This window comes from Triturus cristatus, chromosome 1_1, assembly GCF_964204655.1.
Source record: "Triturus cristatus chromosome 1_1, aTriCri1.1, whole genome shotgun sequence".
Lineage (NCBI taxonomy): Eukaryota > Metazoa > Chordata > Amphibia > Caudata > Salamandridae > Triturus > Triturus cristatus.
Genome location: NC_140579.1, coordinates 17,397,559 through 17,419,943, shown reverse-complemented (window position 1 = coordinate 17,419,943; position 22,385 = coordinate 17,397,559). Strand labels below are relative to the sequence as shown.

Genomic DNA, 22,385 nt, shown 5'->3' with positions numbered 1-22,385 from the left:
TTTAATGCATAGATTGTGCCTGCCCTAGACCCAGTCGCTCCGGGGGTGACGGTGACTTCACAAATTTGGATCCTTGGTATACACACGACCTAGCCACTGTGAACCGCGCCTGTAAATACAAATTATGCACCGGAAGATTGGGACAAATGTAAGGAAGGGATTAAGATCTTCAGAGCACAACTCATAGACACACACACTATAAATATTACTCAGATTACATTTTGTCCAGTAATAACCCCTCAATATTGTTTTAAATTGTCAAAGATTTTTCAAAACAAAAGCAGTACTCAATCTTGAGTTGCCGTATTGAATGGAAAAATTCAAGCAATTTATACATTTCAATTTACTAAATTCACCAGCCTGGCAACCAGGGTGTGGCGTTGCTCTGTGCCTTCGGCTCCTGTTCAGACTGATCATTGCACCATTTCTAGCACGTCGCCTCTTACCTCAAGTATTTCTAAATCTTCTCGTGGTTCCTTCTCACTTTTAACTGAATTTAATTTAATTTGAATTTCAAATTACAGCTGTCATTTCATTTCAAATTATAAATGCCATTGAGTCTGGTTCTCCTGATGCACTTTAGTTTAATAACACTTTCTTACACCTTGTGCACTGCCGGCTGAATGGAACACGGCCCGTAAATGGGTTTTCCTGACCCTCTAGCACTAGGGACTTTAGGACATATTTATCAAATTTCCACGCAGCACAAGCCACCGTGCGGTGCTGCATGTAAGCGAGAGGGCAGAAATGCACCGTATTTAACATTATACGGCGCATTCATGCCCTATGCCGGCACTGGTGCACAATGTGCTGCCGAGCGCCAATGCGGGCACCCTTACGCCACAGGGCAAGGGTGCCTGAACTGTAGGCGCCATTGTTTTGTGCAGGACAGAACACCTTTCTGCAGAAAAACAATCCGACTCATTTATCTCTTTCCAAATGTGCTGCAGAAAACAGCACATGTACAAAGAGGAAAAAATCGGGAGAAATATATTTCTCCTCGTTACGCCTCCCCTGGGGAGGTGCAGCGTTTTGACACATTTCCAGGTCAGCTACTCGTAGTGAATCTGGAAATGCGCAAACATTCATGGGTGGATGCATGGGAACAAGATGGAAAGCTGCACTTTTGCTATACTACCAACAGAACTCCCAACAAAAGGGTGCAATGAAGATGGAAAACTTGTTATACTGAACCACAAAATGGTCCTCACAGAAGGGTATAATGGAGCTGAGGATGAAAAGCTGCAGTTGTGTTAGCCCGACAGCACAGGTCCTCACAGAGAAGTGCAGTGGAGAGGGGAAGCTCGTTGCACTAAACTACCAACAGCGGTCCTCGCAGAAGTGAACAAAGGCGTCACAGCCATTCCTGGGTCTATACTTATATGTAATGGAAACACCCATCTATTAGAAAGAAGTGCAAGCCCTGTAAAGCTGGTGTAGTTCCTCAAGTTGTTACTAGAGGTCCCTCTTAAGTTAGAGAAAATTGCTTGAAATGTCAGTCACAAAGCTGAGAGGGTGTGGCCTCGACTAGCAGATTTCCATGTAGTCTCTGTGTTGCATTTCATCCATGTACATTTTATCTATTCATCATAATTGTGCATGCACCCACTGTGCTCTTTGCCTTTATGTCATTGTCATGAGCTTTGTGTATTTTTCATCTGTGTTCCTCACTCCTCCAAAAGGAATGTGGAACACATTTGTCCTGGATGATGAATGGAGCCTTTGAGATTCCCTTGAACACGCTTTTAGGCAAGTCCTTAAACGTCATTGCGCTAGCCTGTGCGTGCAACGCGCATAGCGGCCATATTGCCGTTGCCCTGACAACGCTTCATCGTGCGTCGGCAAGTGTCTTCGTGAAAGAAAATAGACACTGCCGTACGCGTCTTGAACATATTGATGGCATTTAATTAGCGGTCGAAGGAAATTAATGCGAACTGATGTGAGTTACCTCATTTTTGACATCGTTTAGTGTTCACACTTATATTTCATTTTGTTGACATGATTTCTATGGTACTGTTTGCAAGAAAAACATTGATTTACTGATTATTAATGTATTACTTATTATCAATACGGTATCTTCCTCTGCACCAGTGACTTATCTTTAATAAATACAAAGTATATTCAAGTGCGTCATTTACAAAATGCTGTTTGATCCCCGGCCAAATTTCTTCAAACCAAAGGCGACCCACCTGTACCATGGTCAAGGTGGAAAGAAGAGTTCATTACTTACATAAAGGCCATAGATGGTGAGCGCATGGGCCCAGAAAGAAAAAAAAGTATTTTTCTCCACTGTCTTGGTTCTGAGGGGCAGGTAGTTTTCAGAAAATGACCCCAAATTACTGCCCAAAGGGGGGGGAGGCGAAGGAGATGGCATGAACGTGTATATTGAAGCGTTCACCAGGATGGAAATGAGGTTCAAACCCACTACAAATATCGCCTTAAATAGATTTAAATTTTACACCAGGTCTCAAAAAGAGGATGAGTCCTTTGACGATTTCTTAACTGCCCTAAGATCTTTGAGTCTACATTGTAATTTTGGTACCATCACTGATGAAATGATTCGTGATCAAATCATAGTACATGTGAAAAACAAGAAGATACAGGAAAAATTATGGGTCATGGGTGACCCCAAATTAGATGAAACAATTTCTACGGCAAAAGCTATGGAACTTTCAGAAAAGTGACTGGAGACTGTAAGACAAAATCCCCAAAAATCTGCAACTGAGGAGGAGATTTGTGTAGTTAAAGCAAAAAACGATTTAAAAAATGATATTCCACAAGGAACGATTCCTACTAGATAGGTCAACAACATTTATCCTCGTAAAAGGAATGACAATTCATTTAACCTTAATACATATTACAGATGTGGAAGCAGATCCCATGTGTCATTTTGTCAGGGATGTCCTGCAATCAACAGAGAGTGCAGAATTTGTGGCAGAATGTGATACTTTGGAAATGTTTGCAGAGACAAGCGCTACAATAACCAGACACAGAGTACTAGTTCTGGTATTTCTGAAATTAATAGGGTCACCAGTGTTAGAGAGACTCCTGATTATAACAAAGGTTTTGTTGTTTCCATCATACACAGCGGACCCGAAAAAGAAGTTTGCATGAAGTCTCCTAAATGTGTGTTTCAAGTTTTAGGTACTGATCTAGAGCTCATGGTGGACTCTGGGTCACCGTGGACAATTATCACCGTACAATATTTTAATATTAATTTTAGAAAAGTTACAGACTGTGTGTAATTATGATAATTTGCAACCGTCTGACATTACTGCTGAAAGCTTTGAAGGGTCAAACATTGAAATGGAAGGTTTTTTCCAAGTACCATTGTATTTCAAAGGGAAGTGTGCTCATATAAAATTGTACATTGCTGTGAGAGGGGTAAATGTGTTAGGTTGGCGAGATCAATGGAAGCTGGGCATAATCCTTAATCCGAAGATCCTGTTTCTCTTTGTGGCGAACAAGAAATGTGCAGTATCGCTACAGTTAACACGAATGTTGCCATGCTTGACAGAGAAACAAAGATGTTAAATACATAAAACAAAGTGTTTTGTGACAAATTGGGGAGAATGAAGAATTTTACACATAGAATTGTATTAAAAGAAAATGCCTGTCCAAATCAACAAAAGTTGAGGGGAGTAGCCATCAACATTAGGGATGAATTGAAAGAAATGCTTAAAGAGTTGTCAAATGAGGTCATCATCGAGCCCATCGAATCATCTGAATGGGTTTCACCCATTGTTCTAGTGCGCAAACCCGATCAAAAACTCAGAGTGTGTGTGGACTTGAGAGCATTAAATTCTAACAATGTGATAAGATTGCCACCCTCTTCCAAATATTAATGAGGTTGTTTCGTAGTTAGAAGGTGCGCAGATATTCTCCACCCTTGATCTAAGGTCTGCACATCACCAAATAGAACTTACAGAGGAGTCAAAAAAGTACACTGTCGCATCACGCCACAAGGGCTTTTTCAATATACTAGAATGCCCTTTGGACTGGCGTCGACGGCGTCAGTCTTTCAAAGGGTAATGTTTCAGATGTTTAGGGACATTGACACTTATGTTAAATGTTTTCAAGATAATATTTTAATATTCTCAAGAAATGAATCAGAACATTGGAATGAGGTATGCAAGAGGCTTGAAAGTTGTGGCCTCACTCTCAAGGCTCACAAGTGTAAGCTTTTCAAACACTCTGTTCAATACTTAGGGCACACGCTATCTGGTAAAAAAAATCTGATGTTGAGGCCATCCAGAATGCCCCATCTCCTAAAAACAAGGAACAATTATTATCATTCTCAGGGATGTGTGAGTATTACAGCAAATTCGTTGAAAAGTTTGCCACCAAGTTGGTACCATTGAGGAAATTGTTGAGGCAGAGTGTCACATATAAGTGGAAAGAAGAACAACAAAAAGCTTTTGAAGCCATAAAAAGAGATGTTATTGATGCTCCCACTTTGAAACCTTTCCGCATGAGGAAAGAATGCATCATAACAGTTGATGCCAGTCTGTATGGGCTTGGAAGTCTATTATCTCAAAAGGATGGCGTGGATGAATGGAATGTTGCCTTTGCTTCAAGGACTCTTAATGTGACTGAGCGCAAGTATGCAGTATTTAAGAGAGAACTGCTTGCATGTGTATGGGCAGTCGAACATTACAGAATTTATGTGTGGGGCAGCAAGTTCATCCTGAGGATGGACCACAAACCGTTAGTATATATTCTGCCCACAGGAGGAGGATGGCATTCCACAGCCAGAATTGCCCGTCTAGCATCAAGACTCCAGGAGTATAATTTTAAAGTTGAATATGTACCGGGTAAGAAAAATTTACCTGCTAACTTTTTGTCACGTCTACCACGCAGTGATGATAATGCAAATGTTGTCAAAGAAATGGATTTTGTGGTGGGAATTAATGACATTATTCCTTTACAGTACCAGGAAATCACAGAACAACTCTGGAGAGAAATTGAACAGGTGGAGTGATCTTAAGAAATCTGTGATGGAAGGTTGGCCAAGGAAGAATGATGTGAGGTCAGATTTATTGACGTTTTACAATGTTACAGACAAACTAGGAATCAAAGGTGATTTAATTCTCAAAGCGGGGAAGTGCATTCCTCCTAAGGGTATACAAGATATCATTTTGAAATTATCTCACAAGACACATCCAGGTATATCCGCCATGAAGCGCCTAATCAAAACCTTTCTGTGGTGGCCTGGAATGGACAGGTTCTTTGATTGAACAGTCAGGGAATGCCGCGAGTGTGTGTCCAGTGAAAAGATGATAAAGGTACATACCCCTCCTCTTAAGACAGTTAAGTGCTGAGGAGCCATGGCAGAAAGTTGCTTTTGACATTTCAGGTTCTTTCTGTAAGTTGCCTGAGGGGTCGCACTTTGCTTTGGTCATGATCGACTATCATTCTAAATAGCCAGAAGTGAAGATTGTTCCAAAGGCCACCACTTGTGCTGTTGTGAACTTCTTTAAAGAAGTATTTGCACGTGAAGGATGCCCTGCTACCCTTGTTTCTGAAAATGCGGTGCAACTTACATCGTCTGAAATGGAGGATTTTCTTAAAGGTTGTGGTATTAACCATAAACTCACCTCACTTTATGAACCACATGAGAATGGACAGGTTGAGCGCTTCAACCGTGTGCTCAAGAGTTTTGTCACTGATTCCCTCAAACAAGGAGGAAATTAGTTGACTGCGCTTAGGGAATGTCTGTGGGTGTATCGCATTACTCCACATTCCACTACTGAAGGCAGTCCTTTTAAGTTACTCAAAGGTAGAAATCCGGCTGCCAGTGTTTGTCCCTGGTGGTTCAGGGAAAAATGCAAGAGTTTGTTACAAGAGAGAGAATGTGTTCATGATGCTGCCAGGAGGGTGAAACCAAACAGAACCAAAATATGGTACGATAATAAATGGAGAACGAAAGCACATGATTTCAGGGTTGGTGAATGTGTCAGAGTTTTAAAACCGGGTCTTCTCAATAAAGGTTCCAATAGATATGGAACGGCCATGCAGGTCAGGAAAGCCTTTAGCAACAGCATAATCACTCAAGATGGTAAGGTATGGAACACTAGGAGGGTTGCTAAATGCCCCGATCATTTGCTCTCACAGATTTTTGATTCTAGGAACATCGACCACCAGATTGGAAACCAGAGTAGTGGACATGACAATGAGTCTGTGGCTTCCAGAGGCAAAACTAACACTCGTATGAGACGTGTTCAAATTTTGGTTAATGATTTTATTTAACCCCTTTCTCCTTCACCCTTTTCCTAATGAGGAGGATGTGTTGCATTTCATCCATGTACATTTTATCTATTCATCATAATTGTGCATGCACCCACTGTGCTCTTTGCCTTTATTTCATTGGCCTGCGCTTTGTGTATTTTTCATGTGTTCCACATTCCTTTTGGAGTGCTTGTAACTTTAGGTTCCACTCAGTTGTTTCCAGTTGCATCTAGAGATCAACCGAGGCGGACGCCTTAGCCGTGCAGCAAATAAACCTGCTTTTACTTATACTTGGATTTTGTATCGTTTTTATACTCTGCTATTCTAATGCCTGGCACTTCCAAATTCCAAAGGCTACAAGAGTACCTAAGCCGCTGGATAGGGACGAGTCAACACTGCAGCTCACAGGAACTGTCTTGAGTGTTATGGAATTAGATGATAGCACCTTACTATCCATAGGGGCTGGCAGTCACTGGAGAGTATAGGCGTCTAAAACATGTGTTCTTGGGGAATTCTTTTTAGGTGGATGTGAACTAAACTCTGTACTGTGGAGGGAGGGAGCTTTATTGAAGTGATTTTTTAAGAGACCAATGGGGATAGAGTGATTGAGCATCCCAATATATGCGCATATTTTTATGTGAGTTTTTTCAGAAAACATGAGGCTGGCAAGACAGCTAAAGCTGTCTTTAGGCCAGTCCGAAGAAGCAGTTACAACAAGCAACAAATTGCAGCGGTCTTTAAAAGTGCCACTTGCATTCAGGGCCAGTTTTCGGCAAGGGTGAGCTGGGCACAGGCCCAGGGCGCCAATCATCAGAGGAGTAAAAAGAGCTGTCTGCCTAAAGGTCCTGCCAACAGCAACGCCCTCTGCCTTGGCTCCAGTGATGCCTCAGGGGCGTGGCTTCAAGTGGAGGGTGCTATACAACCCCCACTTTGGGGGTGGGTACAGGTAAGTTGGGTACAATCAATCAATCAGGTGCTTTGAGTCCTGTATTGTGAGATGCCAGTCGGATTTCACCAGTACTTTTACATATACACAGAAAAAACACACGCACTCTCTCCCTCTCTGTTTTGAAATCCGACTGGCGTCTCACAATACACGACGCAAAGACCCTCTCATGCACTCTGCGTGTCGCGTCATTTATTTAAACATTATATGCCGGACAGATGGTCGGGAAATCTGACTCAATCACCCCCAGCCCCTAGGGTGACCAGATTCTCAAAACAAAAAACAGGGACAGGTCATAGACATAGAAGTAGGACTACGGTTTGCAGTAACCATCGACATAAAAATAGGACTGTTTGACAGCTGTCATAGACATAGAAAAGGGACTACAATGACAGCTTCCCTCCACAGACCGAGATGAAGCATTACAGACAACAAATCCGCGGTCTTTTATTGGCACCCCTCTCCTTTACACAGCAGCATTAGTACTTTTTATTTACACTTTTAAGGACTATAGCATATATTTGTCAAAAATCAATAAAACATCACAGGCTAGCAACCGCCAGATTTACTAGCTTTATCAATGCTCGTTTCTATAGCTGCGCGTCAGCACCACGTAAAGTACAACTCACCAATGTTGCTTAGTTGCTCATGACAGAAAAGCATGGGAGGTAAACTGCGGAATGCTAAATTGCTAAATGGCAGCCATGGACCAATGTAAAAAAAAACACTTCTCTGCAGGTATTACTACCTTAGGGTCTTAAGGGTTGCAAAGGCTGGCCGACCACACAGTCCTCCCACATTTGCGTGGTCACTGCTGGGATGTCATGTTACCGTACTGGGGTATGTATAGTGCACTCTAGCCATTGGTATCATCTCATAGCGCAATAGTGTGAAGACCTGAGCAAAAAGCTCGAGCAGCGCTGCTTGCCTCTCCCAAAGGCGTTAACCCTGCTCCTTTAAGTCCCTTCCAGCGAAACTGTTTGCCATAATCTGAAAGGTCAGTCAAAAGGTCAAGTCATAGCTTTGATATGGAGAACACAGAGCATGCATCAATTGGTTATGAATAAAACATGCAATGAGCAATGCATTAATCCTTGCACAGTATGCATAAGGGCTACTGAAAAGTTTGTGTAGCTATGAATACAAGCTACAGGACGAAGAAATATTGTTTTATCCAAAGTAGAAACTTTGGCTGGCACGATGACGTAGGTGGCGCTGCGTATAAAATGTCCCTCTTCAAAGGATTTCCCTTCTTGCTACAGCACTCACCTCAGTGACGACACATGACATAAAGAGTGCAAAGAGGGCATGCGCGCGCATGCTCAACCGGAACAATGAAAAACAGGGACATTTCTGTGTTTAACCTGGACACTCTTTGAAAACAGGGACATTTGAGTCACTTGGAGAAAAGTGTCGGGACACTTCTCCAAAAACGGGGACCATCCTGGGAAAACGGAGACGTCTGGTCACCCTACCAGCCCCTCAATCTTACTGACTAGGCTCCATCCTGCTAGCCCGGATAGTTTACTAAACGCACCTCGCGGGCCCAGCTGGAACGGAAGATAGCGCATACATCCTGCTTCTTCACAGCTCTTGAGGCGCGTTCAATTCAGATGCAAACTGTTTCCTCACGCAAAGTTTGGGGGGGTCTGGCAGGTGGGGGGTCTGGCAGGTGGGAGGGGGGTACAATGTCGGCTCTAACAATAGCTGTTCGCACCTTTCACAAAGCTCACGACGCTGTAGGAAATTGTTCAAAGTAATGTTCACGCCTCTCCTCTTTGTCAGTCCAAATGGTTGCACGTTTCCGCGTTAAAAGCAGTAAACTCCATCCCTGGCCTCGCATTTTTCCAGTCTCATCACAGCTTTTACTTCTAGGGAATTAAAATGATAATTATTCTGCAACCCGCTGCTCTTTCTCCTTCTGCATGAAGTTGAAGAGTGTGTCCAACGTACGCACCGTGTGCGCACCGGCACTTCTCACACCACACCAGCTGTCAATGTTGGCTGCCCGCGGTCCACGAAGGAGACCCTCCTAAGAGGGCGGCCGCCTTAGTGCCACATGAGGGCACACGTGCCACACGAGACAGCCCAGTGTTGGGGGGACCGCCTAGGGGTCCACGCGCCCAGGTCATATCTGGGCAGGAGTGGGCGGGTGCGAGGTATAAGTACCTCTCCCGCCCACCTGACGTCGGCAGGCATCCGAAGCTCATCACTGCCAGAAGGCTACCGCCTCGGCAGGCATCCAAAGCTCATCACTGCCAGAAGGCTAGCGCCTCGGCAGGGATCCAAAGTTCATCACCGCCAGTAGGCTACCGCCTCGGCAGGCATCCAAAGCTCAACACCGCCAGAAGGCATCTTGACAGACAAAGACAAGACTCTTGACCGCTCATCACAGTGCTGACCTTGTGAACCAACTCCAACTGTGACAAAGTGTCGCACATCAATTCGAAAATCGAAACAGCGCCTAATAAACTCAAAATGAATGTGGAGTAATGAGGCTACTGCCTCGGACTCCAAAAACTCTTCACTGTCAGAAGGCATCTGACAGATGAAGACAAGACTCTCGACTGGCGTCCTTTTTCCCACTACCCTTGTGGTGTGTGCTCTCAGGGTGTTTGAAAGATTGAGTGGAAGCATTCCAACAGACTTAGGCATAGACATAGAAAAGGGACTACAATGACAGCTTCCCTCCACAGACCGAGATGAAGCATTACAGACAACAAATCCGCGGTCTTTTATTGGCACCCCTCTCCTTTACACAGCAGCATTAGTACTTTTTATTTACACTTTTAAGGACTATAGCATATATTTGTCAAAAATCAATAAAACATCACAGGCTAGCAACCGCCAGATTTACTAGCTTTATCAATGCTCGTTTCTATAGCTGCGCGTCAGCACCACGTAAAGTACAACTCACCAATGTTGCTTAGTTGCTCATGACAGAAAAGCATGGGAGGTAAACTGCGGAATGCTAAATTGCTAAATGGCAGCCATGGACCAATGTAAAAAAAAACACTTCTCTGCAGGTATTACTACCTTAGGGTCTTAAGGGTTGCAAAGGCTGGCCGACCACACAGTCCTCCCACATTTGCGTGGTCACTGCTGGGATGTCATGTTACCGTACTGGGGTATGTATAGTGCACTCTAGCCATTGGTATCATCTCATAGCGCAATAGTGTGAAGACCTGAGCAAAAAGCTCGAGCAGCGCTGCTTGCCTCTCCCAAAGGCGTTAACCCTGCTCCTTTAAGTCCCTTCCAGCGAAACTGTTTGCCATAATCTGAAAGGTCAGTCAAAAGGTCAAGTCATAGCTTTGATATGGAGAACACAGAGCATGCATCAATTGGTTATGAATAAAACATGCAATGAGCAATGCATTAATCCTTGCACAGTATGCATAAGGGCTACTGAAAAGTTTGTGTAGCTATGAATACAAGCTACAGGACGAAGAAATATTGTTTTATCCAAAGTAGAAACTTTGGCTGGCACGATGACGTAGGTGGCGCTGCGTATAAAATGTCCCTCTTCAAAGGATTTCCCTTCTTGCTACAGCACTCACCTCAGTGACGACACATGACATAAAGAGTGCAAAGAGGGCATGCGCGCGCATGCTCAACCGGAACAATGAAAAACAGGGACATTTCTGTGTTTAACCTGGACACTCTTTGAAAACAGGGACATTTGAGTCACTTGGAGAAAAGTGTCGGGACACTTCTCCAAAAACGGGGACCATCCTGGGAAAACGGAGACGTCTGGTCACCCTACCAGCCCCTCAATCTTACTGACTAGGCTCCATCCTGCTAGCCCGGATAGTTTACTAAACGCACCTCGCGGGCCCAGCTGGAACGGAAGATAGCGCATACATCCTGCTTCTTCACAGCTCTTGAGGCGCGTTCAATTCAGATGCAAACTGTTTCCTCACGCAAAGTTTGGGGGGGTCTGGCAGGTGGGGGGTCTGGCAGGTGGGAGGGGGGTACAATGTCGGCTCTAACAATAGCTGTTCGCACCTTTCACAAAGCTCACGACGCTGTAGGAAATTGTTCAAAGTAATGTTCACGCCTCTCCTCTTTGTCAGTCCAAATGGTCGCACGTTTCCGCGTTAAAAGCAGTAAACTCCATCCCTGGCCTCGCATTTTTCCAGTCTCATCACAGCTTTTACTTCTAGGGAATTAAAATGATAATTATTCTGCAACCCGCTGCTCTTTCTCCTTCTGCATGAAGTTGAAGAGTGTGTCCAACGTACGCACCGTGTGCGCACCGGCACTTCTCACACCACACCAGCTGTCAATGTTGGCTGCCCGCGGTCCACGAAGGAGACCCTCCTAAGAGGGCGGCCGCCTTAGTGCCACATGAGGGCACACGTGCCACACGAGACAGCCCAGTGTTGGGGGGACCGCCTAGGGGTCCACGCGCCCAGGTCATATCTGGGCAGGAGTGGGCGGGTGCGAGGTATAAGTACCTCTCCCGCCCACCTGACGTCGGCAGGCATCCGAAGCTCATCACTGCCAGAAGGCTACCGCCTCGGCAGGCATCCAAAGCTCATCACTGCCAGAAGGCTAGCGCCTCGGCAGGGATCCAAAGTTCATCACCGCCAGTAGGCTACCGCCTCGGCAGGCATCCAAAGCTCAACACCGCCAGAAGGCATCTTGACAGACAAAGACAAGACTCTTGACCGCTCATCACAGTGCTGACCTTGTGAACCAACTCCAACTGTGACAAAGTGTCGCACATCAATTCGAAAATCGAAACAGCGCCTAATAAACTCAAAATGAATGTGGAGTAATGAGGCTACTGCCTCGGACTCCAAAAACTCTTCACTGTCAGAAGGCATCTGACAGATGAAGACAAGACTCTCGACTGGCGTCCTTTTTCCCACTACCCTTGTGGTGTGTGCTCTCAGGGTGTTTGAAAGATTGAGTGGAAGCATTCCAACAGACTTAGGCATATTTACTGACAAGTCACGCAACGCAAAACAACTCGCTGCACAGCGTGACAGGGAGAAGGCAGGAATGTGCCACATCTATTAAGCATTCACGGCCTCCCCCTCTGCTGGTGCACTGAGGGCTGCCTCTGTTGCACGCAGTATTGCTTTTGGACTTGTTCTGTTTCTATGTGGGCTGCAAAATGCAGGATACTTAGGAAGAGGAAAAAACAAAGGGGCATATTATCAAGAAACGGCGTTAAAATTATCGTTGCTTTAGCGGCAGAAAACTGACGCTAAAGCGGTGAGAATGGGCTTGATAATATGCCGCAGACAATTCCAATAGAAGCCCATGTTCTGCGTAAAGCGGTGATAATTTTAACGCCGTTCTTGATAATATGACCCAAAGAGAGTTTCTACTTGTTACACCTTCCCGGGAAAGCTGTAGCCTTAAAACGAATTCCCAGGTTTACCTGTCTTACTAAGTCTGGGAATCCCTCGGAAACCACGGATGGATGCGTGGGAACACCCACGCTCATCCAAAGAACATCTTCCCAGGGCAGAGTAACGCATTTTCTGACTCGGCTAGTGAAACCCAGAATAGCCGTCCTCTGGTTCCTTCTTTTGGTTACTGTCCATCTTACTTCAGCCGCAGGTACTCCTAACCGATTGGTCGATAAGCTGATCCACACGCCTAGCCTCCTGTCCTCCTTACTGGATATTTTTATTCTTCCTTGTTTGGATCTAAAGATACCCTTATTGATTTTATTGTTTGTAACAATGCTTCGGATATTTCTATTCCTGTGTGCCACAAATAGAGAACCAACTTGTCGTTATAAGTTAAACCTTTTAGCCTCCAATTAAGGTCTATTAATGTCAGATTTGTCATAGACCTACGGGCCCATCAAACCCACACTCCTTCTAATAGATCCTGTGCAATCCTCGACTCTACAACATTAATAATGAAATTTACCAGCATTCATATTGCCTGGATCTCTTGAAGATTATATTCTGGCTCTCGGAATCTGGTCCCATCTTCTTCGTGCTGGCGCCCACATATTGCATTAACAACATGTGCTGAGTAAAAGAATCTAACCAGACAGTTGATTCACCATTTGCCTTTAAGTTAAGCAAGTGGAAATCAACGCCACTACAGCGGGCTGTTCACACATCTTTCCCGAAGAAGACCCGCTGTGATGTTGTTTCAGTAACGCAAGTTCCTGGGTCGAAACGTCAATGCCTCTTAACAATCCATACCCTACGTTCTCCACGCCCTAAAATTGAAAAAGGACTCAGATTATGGTTGTTTGAGATTTTCCTGTATAGGGACGGATGCAAATTGATTCACACATTTTATACATTGTGTTTTTAAACGCTCGCAAAGTATATATTGTATTCACTTTACCACTTTGTCACTTTATGATCACTTATTCACCAATAAGTCACGTATTTGTCTTTTTAATTATGAACATGTCGATGCATATATAAAAATATAAAAACTATAATATACTATTCATGAAAATCAGATAATAATTCTCTTGGTGTGTTTCTTGTTACATATTTATAATGGAATGCTAAGAAATTGGTTACCTGACAGAACCATCTGTAGTACATTGGAAATGCCCACATTCTGAGGGACACGGGGTTACCCCATTACAGTTCAAGTGTCGTCATTCATCAGTGGGGCATTTGAAGTGGGCAGTCGTCGGGATATCGGTTTGGACATTGGTGATTGAAACTAAGAGGGAAAGGTTCAGTTTCCTGGTTAGAAGGATGACTGCCCGGTGGATTACAGCTAAGAGGGTGGATACCAACCTATGGGAAGGAGTCTCTATCCAAGTGTTAGAGAGTGATGGCGACCACACACCTGTGTGTGTAAGACTTCGCTGGTGCGTATGTACTGGAATACTTTGGGACTTTGGGGGTCAACAAGTAAAAAATGGTTAGAAAAAGCAAGGATGATAGCAGCGTACACTATTTCAGGGTCTGCCAGGTGGAAGGAGAGAGGGCAGGGTCGAGGATCCCGGAGTCAATAACTATTAGACAGGTACAGACAAAAGTGTGGTGCTAGGTGCAAACAATAAAGGTCCCTGTGCAGAGGAGAAATGTTAGGTTTACTTTGGGGTAAGGTCTCAGAATTAAGTGAGGCTCCTAATACTTATGACAATATATCAGTCCAGCAGCATTGTGGAGGCAACACTGCATAAGCGGGTCGTGGGACATGGGCAGTACCCCTCATACCCTGGTTGGACCGTTGCAGCTTCTGAGACGACTCAATCAGAAATGTTCAAAGAAGGAATCATGAGTGGTAGTCATCATAAGTACCACAAACACAAAGGCATCTTACCCTCCAGCACCAGCAGCCGTGTCCCATTTCCGCGTCCTGTAACATTTGTGACCATGAGGAGCTCCACCTCGCAGACGTATGTTCCTGAGTCGTCATGTCGCACGTTGTGGATTTCAATGTTGGCTTCCTGCTGGGATGTGATGGTGGAATCTTCTGACTTGAAGACCCTTCTGCTGAACTGTTGACTGGTGTTGGATACCTCGATCTCTCCTAAAGAAGAGGATGAGGTGGCGGTGCTGGTGAAAAACCATTTATAGCTGCCCTTGGTAGAATTCTCGCTGAAGTGGGAGCACTCTAACACCACTGTTTCACCGACTGTCACATTTGCGTAGCTTGGCTGAAAAACCTGTAATGAAACCTCTGCAAAAATCATGAAAATTCATCATGCATGTTATTAATGAGAGTTTTGTTGAGAGGTGTGAAAAAATGGCACATTTTCATCCCACGGAATTCAGGTTTGGGCAGGAAAGCCAGTGATGGCAGACCTTCTATCCTCAGCTAGTTTTTGGGGGGGGGTCTTGGCAACATCACTGACGTCTGCCATGGAGGCTGGCACTTGTACATGGCAGTTTTCTAGACCTGAAATTGGAGGGATCAAGAATTCATGCACCTCATTGACAAGTGGATGTGCAGCGCCCACCTGGAACTCAACTCCACCAAGAAGAATTCTCATAGTTCACCAGGAACAAGCAGCCCAAACCTGGCTAAATGACATGATCCTGGACGATCCGAACCCCAAATTTCACCCAATGCCAAGTCACTTGGATTTGCAATTTGGGGGCTTGCCACCAGCTCTCTCTACTAAAAAAGGGGAACCGTTCCTCCCAGAGAACAACTTCGGAACTCATGTTTAAGCCCTTGTCTTCTTACATTTCAATGATGGACACACCCTGCTCCAGGAGCTCCCAGAGTTAATATTGGCCCCATCTGTTAAGGACAGCCTACACACCACAGCAAAACCCATTACATTACCTGCCGCACCTTTCCTGCTCCATCTTCACAATTAACAGCATCTATTACAAAGTCATCATGGCCCACACCCCAGTTATTTGACTGATAAGCACATCAGGCCGCGTGGACCGGGGCACACCCACAGCCAGGACACCATCAGACAACAGGACTAATGATTAGGCTAGAGTGGACCATATATGTCCTTTAACCTATGATGATGTAGATTTAGGAGTCTGTTCACTCAGGCCGGATGTTGTTCCAGTTCAACGCAATGCCTTGCGACAAGTTTTAACTATTGCTTGAAACGGAGGATCATAACTCAAGGTATTATTAGGAAATCATGAAATCACTCGGATATATACAGAGATATTTAATTATCACACCTCAGAGTTTTCCCCTGACAAGTCCCGGAACGTTAAACCTGCTGAAATATATCAGGTGAAAAGGCCCATGAAAAAGGTAAGAAAATAGGGATTTCAGTGTGTTGAATACCGATTACGCAGGTTATGCCTCATTTTAAAGTAGACCGCTTGTAATGGGCGATAAATATCGCACGTTTTAAATTCTGATCCCTGTGGTATCAGGTTTTAAAAGATGCGATAAGAATCTCCTACCAAGGCGGGCGCTGATGAAAGTTCTAATGTTGGTACAAGTATTTAAAAGTGAATTGTTTGATTTCTTTATTTCTGTTTTTCCCTTTCTATCTCCTGTGCTTGTTTTTGTCCTTCTCCTTTTAAATGGTCTGGCTTGACAGACAATTATATGAGCATTACTAGAGAGGGGCTTTGGCTCCGCCCACATGTTGAAAGCCAGAAGTACATGTTTTGATTGATTCATATAAAAGTACTTGCCCTCGCCTAGCTGTGATCGTGTTTATTTATCCAGCTGCTTGAGCATGAACTTTAAGGCGCACACACGTGACATTGTAATGCTGTAAAGGTGTCTTAGATAACTCCATAATCTATGCGGTCTTTCTCTGACAGCAGCACCGGGGGAGGAGTTGTTGCAGTCCCAGCACCCTCCCCTCCCATTACTAACTTTAGACTTCAGAGTGTAGTTTTGTGTTTGAGAGCAGACAGCGATACCCAGGGCTAGAATGATCTACATGAACCTTTGGGTCTGGCTTGACAGTGCAAGTGTCACTTGAACTTATGTGAGCAACAAAAAAGAACATTCAGCGTCTTACTGTGAGAGGGGGCTGAGCTCCATCCACATGTTGGTTTCCCTGAGTACAGGATTAGATTGGATCCAGTTTGGGGCTTTCGAGTTTGCGAGTCGGAGAATTCCATAACACTTTGCTGCTAGCGTGCTGGCCTGTGCTTCATTGTGAGCATGTCATCTAACCGGATACCCAGATATTTTATTGTGTTTTTCAGGATCGGTGTGGCCACAAGACATTCCAGCAAGGGGAGTACCTTCCCCTTGGCTTTGTTGTTTTCTAACATCAAGAGCTCCATCTTGTCCCCATTTAGTTTGAGGGAACAGTTGTCCATCCAGTTGGCGACCTCCTGAAGGCAGGAGACAAGTTGTTTGCAGTTCCGAAGCGATAGATAATACTAGATTTATGGTCAGCACAAAAGATTGGACTAACTCTGCTAAAGGTTAAAAAGAGTGAGACTTAATATTGAGCCCTGTGGCACTCCACATTTCAGGGATGAGATGTCCAAGAGAAATGTTTGGTTCAATACCTGGAAGCTTCTGCCTTTGAGGAAGGACGCGAGCCATTTTAGCACATTGTTGCCTCAGTGGATGGCTGCATCAAAAGAGGCGATGTGTCTCATTCAACCAATTGAGGTCTGCATCTTACAGATATTTGCCCACGTGTGTGGTGGTCTTTACCCCCGCAGTGGCTTACAGCTCCTGATAGTATCTCAGGAATACATTTAGGACATGCGTGATCTCCTGGTGCATTCGCCCATGACTATCCTCAACCTCCACACAACACTCCACAGCCCAAGGTTGTGCGCTCTTGGAAGCCAATGAGTGGCCAGGTCTCTCCCCCTCTCCATACATTGGCGCCCTGGCATATATGCCCCAAACTTTACATTCTCTGGGTGTAACTTCATTGTACTCTCGTAACTGGGCTCGAAGGTGGGCATTGTTGTCGTATCCGGTGCTTGTACCAGAGTGCGCTCTGTCCCCTTTATGTCCCGCTCCTGCCTCGACAAGTGGTCATGCAGAGAACATTCCACTCTGCCTTGCTTAGCCATGCATTTGCCCCCGATAGTGGCCTTGAAGGCCTCCCTAGAGGTAGTTGTGCCATCATTGATTTAGAAGTATTCCATAATTTGCTTGTGAACCTCATGCGCAGCCCCCCATCGAACTGGATCTTGAGATACAGTGTCTCAAAGCAACCAGTCCCAGGTGCCCTGGGGACCACCATGGACAGCAGAACCAGGGTGCCACATCTTTCAACAGTAGCCAATAGTCCAGGTGTGACCCCCTCCAGTGTATGTGCGAGTAGTAGGTGCACTCTACAGAGTGTGGGACTCTACACCACCAGATATCAAGGTCATGATCCTGCCTAATGGACCTTAAATGTGCAGCAGCGGTTCCAGCACCAGGCTGCACATGGGTTTTATTCAGCCAGGGTTGTAATACGCGGTTAATATGACCCCTCATATCAAAACCTGTGGGTCGGAAGCCAAAATTCGAACTCACAAAATATTGAAGAAAGTGGGTTCATCTATTTTGGGCCCATAGCAGTTGACAATAGTTACCTTTGTGCGTCCCTCCCTTCCCCATAGTATGGGACACCAGCCTTGTGTATCCATGAGTGACCAGCCCTTTACAAAAGACACACCCCTCTGTATTAACATGGCCACCCCCGTGCCCAGGAGGACCAGCGCCCACGCAGGGTGCCAGCTGAACGCTCAGTGAGGTGGGTCTCCTGTAGGAGCGCAATGTCCACATTATGCCTGCCAAATGTGCAAACAAGCATTTGCATTGCAATCGGTCTCGCATTCATGAAATTAGTGTCATTAGGGGGGTTGCAAATAACAATCTTTTTTAGTTCTTTTTTTTGTGAACTACATCCCAGCAATAGTATAAGCAATAAAAGAACATCCAAGAAGCAAGAAAGGGGTGCACTGTCACAGGCTGTTGTTTTCTTATAGCTTATTAAACAGCAGTTTCTGGGTATGAAAAAGTATGGGATTTCTGTAAATATAGGGCATGCGCTAAATAAACTTGTACTTAAAAGTGTTGTTTAAGCGTTGACATATGTAATATAGCGGCCTTCGTTTTACTTTTCAAGCGGACTAATTAATGAAGTAACACTTATACAAAATGTGCAGCATTAAGCTGCATAATTTACCTGTTCTGGCCCCATAATTTGCTCAGTCCTGCCGCATAGTTCGGTCTTTTCCTGCCGCATAACTCCAGTGGGCCTACCTATAAGGCAATTAGGCAGTGCCAGATGGGCTGCTTTGTGAGGTCAGTGAAAGGGACGGTGTTTTGACTGTGTGTGCCCGTTTTATATTCTAGTGCGACAAGAAGCCAACTGTTTTCAGTTAGTGCGGCACGGCTGCGTAACAGTGTTATTTCTTTCTTTTTTACTTGCTTATCGGAAACATGAGCTCAGTGCAAAGTACCCCCAGGAGCACCCCTCTGTTTATTACATAATCCAGAATATGTAATGGGTAGGTTATCTTACGGGCGATCCAAGGGCAGGCAACGAACTGGGCCGCCTGCCCGCGTGATGAGCCGGGCAGCGCGGGAGCGATACCCGCCGTTGCTGCCATCCATGTGATTCTTTCTACGATCACGTGGCGTTGGTAACTTCTACTCACGCCCCCCTTCTCGGGGCGGAGCGTCGCTTAGCAAACCCCCGGTTGTTCAGGCCCACAACCGCCCGCAGGACTAGTGGGGCGCCGACACGGCTTCCGGGACCCTCCCCTGAGGCTCCTCGGTTTTGGCTCAGGCACCCCCTATGGTGCCACGCAGAGGTACCCTTTGTACCGGCCTGCTTCCAGATCGCCCTGTAACTCCGCCTGCAACGAAAAAAGAAACATTACAACGCTCAGAAACCCCCCCCCCACCCAACGCCTACGCCGGGTAAGCGGTAGGGAGGGATGTGGCGTGGTGGGCGACAAAGAGGTCGCCAGGAGGGTGGGGGAAGGCTAAATAGCCTCCCCTTCCCCACAGGGGCCAGGAAGTGACGCACTTGCGCATCACTTCCGGCCAACACGAGGAGGGGGACACCGGTCGGCGTCGGGGAGGGGTGACCGGTGCCCCGGTGGCACTAGGGCGCCGACCGCTGTAGTGGCCCCCTGCGGGGGCCGCGGTCGGCGGCATAGTACCCCCAAGGGCACCCCTCTGTCCCCCCTCCCCCAAAATGCATACCCAAATAACACACACTCAGACTGTTGAGTTGGGTAAATTTGCTGCAGGTTTATTACATAGTCCAGAATATGTAATGGGTGGGTTATCTTACGGGTGATCCAAGGGGAGGCAACCAACTGGGCCGCCTGCCCGCCTGATGAGCCGGGCAGCGCGGGAGCGATACCCGCCGTTGCTGCCATCCATGTGATTCTTTCTACGATCATGTGGCGTTGGTAACTTCTACTCACACCCCCCCTCTCGGAACGGAGCGTCGCTTAGCAAACCCCCGGTTGTTCAGGCCCACAACCGCTCGCAGGACTAGTGGGGCACCGACACGGCTTCCGGGACCCTCCCCTGAGGCTCCTCGGTTTAGGCTCAAGCACCCCCTATGGTGCCGCGCAGAGGTACCCTTTGTACCGGCCTGCTTTCAGATCGCCCTGTAACTCCGCCACAGCCCTGGAGCCGGCTCACCGTCACAGCCAGGGCCCCCCACCACACCTTGCTCTTACCTGCACCCTCTCATCTCTAACGCCTCGCTTAAATCTAATAGAAAGAGGTCCATGCCCACCTGGGACAGGTGTACCACATCCAAATCGAAATATCCCTTCACGCTCCCCCTAATCATCTCATGGCGTATAAAACCTAAGCCCCTTTGCGCGGTAAACTTCCGCATAGCCCCGTTGATACGCCTCCTAGAATGCTCCACTGCCTCTGCCAATTTAGCCCCCCGCCAAGACCTACGTGGGATAATCTCTGACCAAACCACCTCACTCTGGCCTAAGCGCTTGCAAATCTCCCCCAGGTCTCTCTTCATGGCTAGCAACAGCAGTCTCCTTCCTAGGGTGATGAGGTCATTCCCGCCCAGGTGAATCACCAACGTGTGAGGGAGGGTGGAGCCTTGCGATATCAGCCCCTGCTCCAGCTTGTTCCTTAGCTCAAACCATCTCATGCCAGGGAAACCCATCCACTCCACCTGTGTCTGTGGGAAGTGCCGCATCCAATTTCGGTGCGACGCCCATTGGGCCGCCGGGGCGACAAATTAATGCCCGATCACCCACACCACGCGCCCTAATAAAACAGGAGACATGGTGTACACTCAGGGTTATTTAATCACAGTAGATTATTCACTTAATAACACTTTCACTACAAATCACTGCAAAACCAACATCAAGGGCGAACATATCGTTTGTAACAATCCGACTCCCAACGCCCTACTTTCTTCACCTTGGCGGGCGCTAAACCAGCTAAGTGGGCCGCCGTGGCCGCGCCAATCCTAAAAGAGTGGCTGGAGTACCTCTTCTCAGGCTGGTCCAGCCCCGCTCTGGACAAGCTGGCCCTGATCATAGTCTCAAACTGGTATCTGGTCACCGGGGTTTGGTCCCTGTGGAACAGTAAGTACCCCGGGGCGGCACCCCAGAAACACCTTTAGCCAATGTACTGGGCAGAACCTAGGGTCGCCGAGGGGCTGGAGAACCACATCAATCCCCGCCCTGCCTGATCAGTCTTAGACTTCCGTAGGTGGATGGACAGGGAGTCAGTGACGTACACATCTGAGATAGCTAGGGCATCCCCCGAGCTGTCATACTTTGACCTGGCCACTAGCTCGCTAATGCGGAATGCGCCGAAAAATGCTAGGCTAAAAGCAACAGAGAACAGCGTGGCCTCATACGATGAATAGGTGACCGCCTCGAGTGCGCCCAGCATGCCCCTCAGTATGTCAAAGTCAATGGGTGCTCGGTTGTCCGGCACCCTGGGTTCATCCCTGGCCCAACCCTTCATGGCGGCCCGGATGGCAAAGGAATAGTGGGGTCCGCCCCACCAGATAACCTGGTATCGTGGCTCGCCGCCGCTAAATGGCTGCCCACCCACGAGTGGCTTTTCCCCTGCCCCCTTGCCCATACGACAAATGCTCTGACTCTGATCTCCATTGTTGCCCCCGAAGTACCCAGCGCCAGGGACACCGCCCTAAAGGTTGCCATGTGTGCACCATAGTGTTTCCTGGTACCTTGGGCCAAGGCTCTCTCTCCCATCGCTTTCAGCTGCTGTCCCACTGCAGGATCCTCCATAGGTGTTCCGGGAATGGGGTCATCTGAGCTCTCGCCCGCGGCCAGGCCTCCCTGAAGCGGAGCCACTGAAAACGAGAAAGAGCATCAGCTGCCACATTTTTCACGCCTTCAATGTGCCTGTGAACTCGACATTGATGCGCAGGCAAGCCCTAACCAATTCCCTCAACAAGCATAGTACCAGCCGGCACCTGGCTGTCTGACCGTTGATAGCCTGAACGACCGCCATGTTGTCAGACCAGAATAAGACCTTTCTGTCCGACAACACCACGGGCTAGAGGTGCAGAGCAACTACGATGGGGGAGAGCTCAAGTACCGTGATGTTTTTTGTGATCATGCGCTTGCGCCAGACGTTGGGCCATTCCTGAGCACACCAGTCCTCGCCCAGGATTGCCCCGAAGCCCTCCCTACCAGAGGCATCCGTGAATAAACACAGCTCCTGGCTGTCCACCCACGGTTGCTTCCATATCACTGCTCCATTGAAACGGGAAAGGAAATCTTCCCATACAGCCAGGTCCTGTTTCAACCCTGAACCGAGCTTGACCCAGTGATGCTTCTTTTTTATCCCCGTGGTGGCCCTTGCTAGTCTACGGGCGAAAACCCTCCCC

General features: G+C 46.8%; 1 protein-coding gene across 1 annotated transcript in view; it reads right to left on the bottom strand.

Annotated features, from left to right (window-relative positions):
* Positions 1-22,385, bottom strand: part of LOC146869151 (uncharacterized) — a 169,465-nt gene that overhangs the window by 117,321 nt on the left and 29,759 nt on the right. Inside the window, exon 3 of the mRNA XM_085632315.1 lies at positions 14,441-14,800. Within this exon, the coding sequence (XP_085488441.1) occupies positions 14,441-14,800 (360 nt within the window). The remainder of the gene's footprint in view (positions 1-14,440; positions 14,801-22,385) is intronic.